General features: G+C 41.0%; 1 protein-coding gene across 1 annotated transcript; it reads right to left on the bottom strand.

Moving 5' to 3' along the window:
• Positions 1–3,419: 3,419 nt before the first annotated feature.
• morn2 (MORN repeat containing 2) lies at positions 3,420–4,833 on the bottom strand. Its single transcript, XM_070929375.1, has 6 exons — positions 4,804–4,833; positions 4,472–4,586; positions 4,340–4,390; positions 4,154–4,260; positions 3,916–4,052; positions 3,420–3,522 (listed from the first exon to the last, which is right to left on the bottom strand). Exons 1-6 carry the CDS (start codon positions 4,831–4,833, stop codon positions 3,420–3,422), a joined length of 543 nt encoding a protein of 180 aa, XP_070785476.1.
• Between the last annotated feature and the right edge of the window lie 661 nt (positions 4,834–5,494).

The following is a 5,494-nucleotide window of genomic DNA, read 5'->3' as shown; positions in this document are numbered from 1 at the left end:
TGGAGGGAGAGGGGGTCGGAGAGAGGTGTGTGGGGGGGGGGGGGGGCGTGGCAGCAGAGAGGTCACATACAAGCCTGTCGGAGTGGTTTGAGGGTGTGTTCTTACTGCAAAAATGGAATGGAATCCGAGGAGAGGAGGAGGGGGAATGTGGGGTTATACCGCGCACCAGTGATGGAGGGATGGGGGAGGGTAAAGAAGAAGAAGCTGGAGACCGAGAAGCCACCTCCCAGGCTATCCAGTGATGGGAGAAGATGGAAGATGAAGGGTAAAATGGAGCAACAAATGGAGCTTCGTACTGTGAGCTCGGCACAAATAGATGCCACACACACACACATACACAATTGACTCTAACATGTGCCTATGACTACTGTGAACACACATGGACGTGACGGGCAAGAACAGGTAGCAGTTAATAAGAAACCGCTGTAGCAGCAGGAGACAGTTTCGGCCAGTTATACTGCCCCCCCCCCTCCCCTATCTTCACCACTTTGTCGATTTATATGTCCCCCTTTTTAAAATGTTGGTGCTTTTTTGACTCCTTAGTGATGTTTTCCTATTTATTTGTATCAATGTGTGTGGTTAAACATTTTACGATAATTTCTTTTTAATGAAGATGTAAATTTAAATGATTTCTAATCAGTTATATCTTTTTTTTTTTTTTTAACACAAAGCCTACTGTAGGTATGGGATTGTAGTTTGTTGGTGATGGATTTGAAAGTTTTTCTTATGTATTTTCTAAAAAAGAAATAGGCGTTTTGGAAGTAAACCACAGGGTCATTTTTGATAGTCCAAATGTAGAAGTGGGAGCTATTTCCACCATGGCACAGTGATCTCACGTAATATGTCACCAAAAAAAAGAAGAAGAAATATACCAGCTGTAAGTGTATGGGTTTGTTTGTGAACGTATAAAATATGTGTGTGCAGAAAGAGAAATACAGTAAAAATGGGCAGATGTGGAGAGGATGGTTTGGAGTAAGAAACTATAAGAATCTTCTTCTTCTTCAAATCCAGAAATCACAGAATCACATCTGTAGTCACTGATGTCATCCAGCCCTGTTATGGTTCCATAGAAAAGCTCAGGGAAGCGGCTGTGCGCTGCTCTGTAACTGATCTCTGTGACGGAGATGGGATGGCTAACCAGGCGCATATTTGCCAAAACAATCATTTAAATCTTCCTCCTTGTCTTTTCTCTTCTAAAACCTAAAATACAGTTTGAAAACACTTTTGATGAAGCATAAATGTCACCTTTGTGTCGCTTGTCAATGTTTGTTTTCAAATGTGGAATGGGCTCATTGTTGCCTTCAGGGGGCAACAATGAGCCCTTTACGGATTGACGCACCATAATGAGGCGAAGAAGACATAGCACTACTTGGACAAGTGACTTAAAGGGGACATTTATGCTTTATCAAAAGTTTTTTCAAAAAGAGATAAGACTTTCAGGATGAAGACTAACTTGTTTTGGCAAATGTACGTGTCTGTTAACTGCCCCACCAGCTTTTCTATGGAACCATCCCAGGCTAGTCGACCCTCAGCAATGCTGAGAAATAGCAGGAATTCAGTTAAAAGGTTAATTGTGACTCCCTGATTCCTGCCGTTGCCCATAACAGCACAATAGGTAAACCACTGAGCCGCTTGATGATGGCCTTGGTGAGCAATTTGCCAGCCTTGCTTGGAAGAACACAGCAGTCACAAAAATGGTGCTGTTTTTTAGGTAGTCTTCACATAATCTCTAGAAACACATATCTGCGTATGACTGCAGAATCTGTAGGCAATGTATCTGTTTCTCGCATCTCAAGTTGCTAATCGGACTGTAAACAATGACTGGCACAGAAGAGGAAGTCTTGGCCCAGATATTCGTTATCCAGATATCCGCTGGCTACACCAGATGCCCTGAAAGATAGGCCGTTGCCTCCAGAGGCTAAATTGCCATCAGATAATATCTGATGGCTTCCGAGATTGGTCTTCACTGTACCTTTAGTGTTCTTTCACGTCCAACTACCTAAGCGGGGCTCCAGAGTTGAGAGCTCTGAAATGTTTGCTTTGAATGTCTGAAACTGAAGCACACAAACAAGCACAGAAAACAAAAAGCATGGTCACCCTCTTTTAAGTCATTCTTGCTTATTTGCCTCAAGGGGTGAAGAGCAGTCATGCATTACCTTTGTATAGAACAATAATTCTGACACTCAGTCTTCTCTGTGGAAATGTGCATGGCCACTGTTTTATTTGGAGTACCTGTTCACATTTAAATATGGTGTTTAGAATGGCTTTTGTTTTGTCTAATGATGTTTCCAGCACAATTAGAAGTCTACTCTGTTCCTCTGACAGTCACATTGTTCTGCATTACAAGGGATTTATTTTTCTTCTTCAGGAAGGTGAAATCTTTAGAAAATAATATTGTATACTTTATAGATTCTCAGGTTTATGGAGATAATATATTGCAAATGTTATAAAAGCTTCCATGCCATCATCTAGCTCACTACCTGTAGTGATGAATACACTTTATCGTCACGTTCTTGTACTTAAATAACACCTGAAGCACTAAATATTTACTGCATAGGCTGTACATTTTAACTAAACACAATAACTCATTGTGAGTTTGTATGTATGTGGGTTATATTTCAAGTTCAGATGTATTTTTTGTATCTTGTGCCAAATTTGAGTGCCATTTTCTATTTTTATTTTATTGTCGTTGCCTTCATGAGCATATTTAAGGTTTTTCATTCAAATCACCACTGAGGGTTTGCAATACAAAAATGTTATTTTCTACCTGAAAATTGTACAATCAGTGAAAATAGCTGTTTCATGTATCTGGTACAGTATTTGACCAGAAGTGGTAAGCATTTTATGGATGTTACTACAGTATATATGTGTTTTTTGTTACACACATTTCCATATGTGTATAGTCTAGATAAATACTCAATACTGAATTTGTTCAGGGGTATGTGCAATTACAGATCCATAGAGGCATTATTCAATAGAATGACGAATTACAATATCAGAGTTGCTTATTAAACAATGTTGAACAGTTTGATTGTTTGTGAAGTAATTCTTCATCAGCCGAGGGAGTCGCGCAAGAGGGTGGAAAGCTGGTTCACACACAAAGCTGTGTATACACGCTCACACACCAACACCGAAGGTCAAACTGAGTAACCACACACTCACAACACATCACACAGCTCCTCGGGCCATTGTGCCAACAGTTCGGGTACAGCTGTTGTGGATGGGGACGTGAGCATATGCCCCTCTGTGATTGGCTGGTGGTGTACTGATGTAAAACATCCTTCACCCTGATAGAGTCAAGATACAATACAACCAGGGGGAATGAAAAACAGATGATGTGTCCTTTCTAATACAGTTTCATTTTAATGTAGACTATATCACACAATGTTTTATACAGTGCAGTACAATAATTGTTTTTCCTAAATGTTGTGCTGCATTTTCAGGCCCAGCGCTGCTTTGCCGTGGAACTCCCCCGTCCAAACTAGTCCCTGTGTGTTAGTGAACGCCCCGTCTCCCTCCAACCTAGAACACACCAATTAAAACATCAAAAATCCTTGATGTAATTGTATGGGCAAAAAGTACAGCGAAATAATAATAATAGAAAACAACAAGTCTTTGTCTGAACCTCAATATAACTCTTTTGAAACTGCCAAAGAAGAAATGTTAGAGTGGCTAATATACAAAACACTCTATAACCGCGAACACATCTATCCATCCACTGATTGCTTTACAAAGGTACAACTGGAGCCTTGCTGCTTTACTCCGGTAATAAAAGAGGGCTAACCTGAACCATTGCACACCACTTAGTCCACAGCCCTACATTATCATAATTCGGAAGCTCCTAAAGGACATGGCTCTTTTCAGAAAACTTTAAAGGAATGATGCAGTAAGTGCCAAAAAGAGATTGCTTTTCACCTGTTCTTCTGAAAGTGACCTTTGTAAGTACAGCCATCTGGGAAGGTATATGTTCCCGTGCCCTGGTACATGTTGTCTTTGAATTCTCCTTCATACAGTGCTCCGGAGGGATGCTGCATGGTCCCTCTGCCATGCATCTGAAAGAGAGACACACACAGAGACTGAGAGCAAATACAACCACACAGTCTGTAATATCAGACATCAGAAGAAGTAAGGTGCACACACAGTAAATACATACTTTGTCTTCATGCCACTCTCCAGTGTATATGATGCCACCTGCTGAGGTGTGTTTACCAGTACCGCTCCTCATCATCACCCCGGATGCAGACCTGCTGCACTCTCCCTCTGTGGAGAAGACGAGTTGATACAGACCTACGTAACTGTAACGTAAATATGTAAAGCTGTACCAGCAGTTATCACTCACCATATCTGTCCCCATTTGGAAAAATGTAGGACACCTTTATAGATCCTTCCCCTGTAAACAAACGAATATATTTACCTCAAGCACCTCAGCTGTCACATGCAAAACGTACAGGTGTGAAACTTGGATGTTTACCTTGAGTTTTTATATGATCACTTTCCTTCTTGTCTGAAAGTGAAAATGATACAAAATTAGGCAGCAGATCGGCAAAGACAGGAGTCGTGTGTGTGTGTGTGTGTGTGTGTGTGTGCTGGGTGTCACAAATGAGATCTTCACAATCACACCCTACCAGACATCCGTGACAGCTTCCCCCAGCTGGCAGATGGCTGTCAGAAACCGACAGAAAATGCTGTGTGTACCGGCCAGATTTTGTAATGTGAAGTCAAACAACTGATTAAAAAGTTGTGAAAAGCTATATTTGTTCACTAAATAACCCTAAAAATAACCGGTCAGTCAGCTCTGTGTACTGGCAGCTTGACGCAAACTGCAGTTACCATGGTTACAAGTTTGGTGCAGACCTAGCTTAAATAAATATTTGGGTTTTTTTTAAACGGCGTTACTCTTTTCATAAAAAAGTAGCTAGTTTAGCTCAACATATGTCGCATTTAATATAGTCCAACAACCTACAGATATTACTAAAACAATATATTTACCAAGTAATGTGCATTTCCTCTTTGCTTAAACGTTACCGGACACCGGAAAAGGAACTCTGAACTCTGAGTTTCGACCAATGAAAGAGATGCAGGCTACCGGTGGTCGGAACAGCTGTCTCAGGTTTGTTCATGCTTGTTATGAAAGTTAAGTTTTTTTAACACCTGTTATGCTTTATCACTTATGATCTTTTTCCACATTTTCATGGCATTTTTAAGCATTTAAACGTCTCGTCTTGACTTGTGAGGAAGCCTCTGATCAGCTAGCTTGTTAAATCAGGAGTGAGCATGCTAGCTGTTAGCTTGTTAGCTAGCTGAAGCGTGAAGAATACTTTGCTGACCGACGTGCCAGACTACACTACACAATACCACGTTATCTCTGATACGAGCTGTATCCTGTTCTTTTAGAACTTGCTAGTTAAACACATTGTCAGTCAGCCATGCGTGGACTTAAATGGCCATCGCCCTGGTCGGGTTGTTAGTCTGCGTGCCCAGTTTGATTGCATAA

The sequence above is a fragment of the Enoplosus armatus genome, chromosome 22, assembly GCF_043641665.1.
Source record: "Enoplosus armatus isolate fEnoArm2 chromosome 22, fEnoArm2.hap1, whole genome shotgun sequence".
In the NCBI taxonomy this organism is placed as follows: domain Eukaryota; kingdom Metazoa; phylum Chordata; class Actinopteri; order Centrarchiformes; family Enoplosidae; genus Enoplosus; species Enoplosus armatus.
The sequence above is the reverse complement of the archived record's forward strand: the minus strand, read 5'-3'. Positions and strand labels throughout refer to the sequence as shown.

What these genes read in the sequence shown, in the direction of transcription:
- morn2 (XM_070929375.1), bottom strand. Translation starts at nt 4,833, where the DNA reads ATGGTAACTGCAGTTTGCGTCAAGCTGCCA. An exon ending in CAGTTTGCGTCAAGCTGCCA is followed by an intron (nt 4,587 to 4,803) that starts GTACACAGAGCT and finishes TGTGACACCCAG; the next exon opens with CACACACACACACACACACA. An exon ending in TCCAAATGGGGACAGATATG is followed by an intron (nt 4,261 to 4,339) that starts GTGAGTGATAAC and finishes TCTTCTCCACAG; the next exon opens with AGGGAGAGTGCAGCAGGTCT.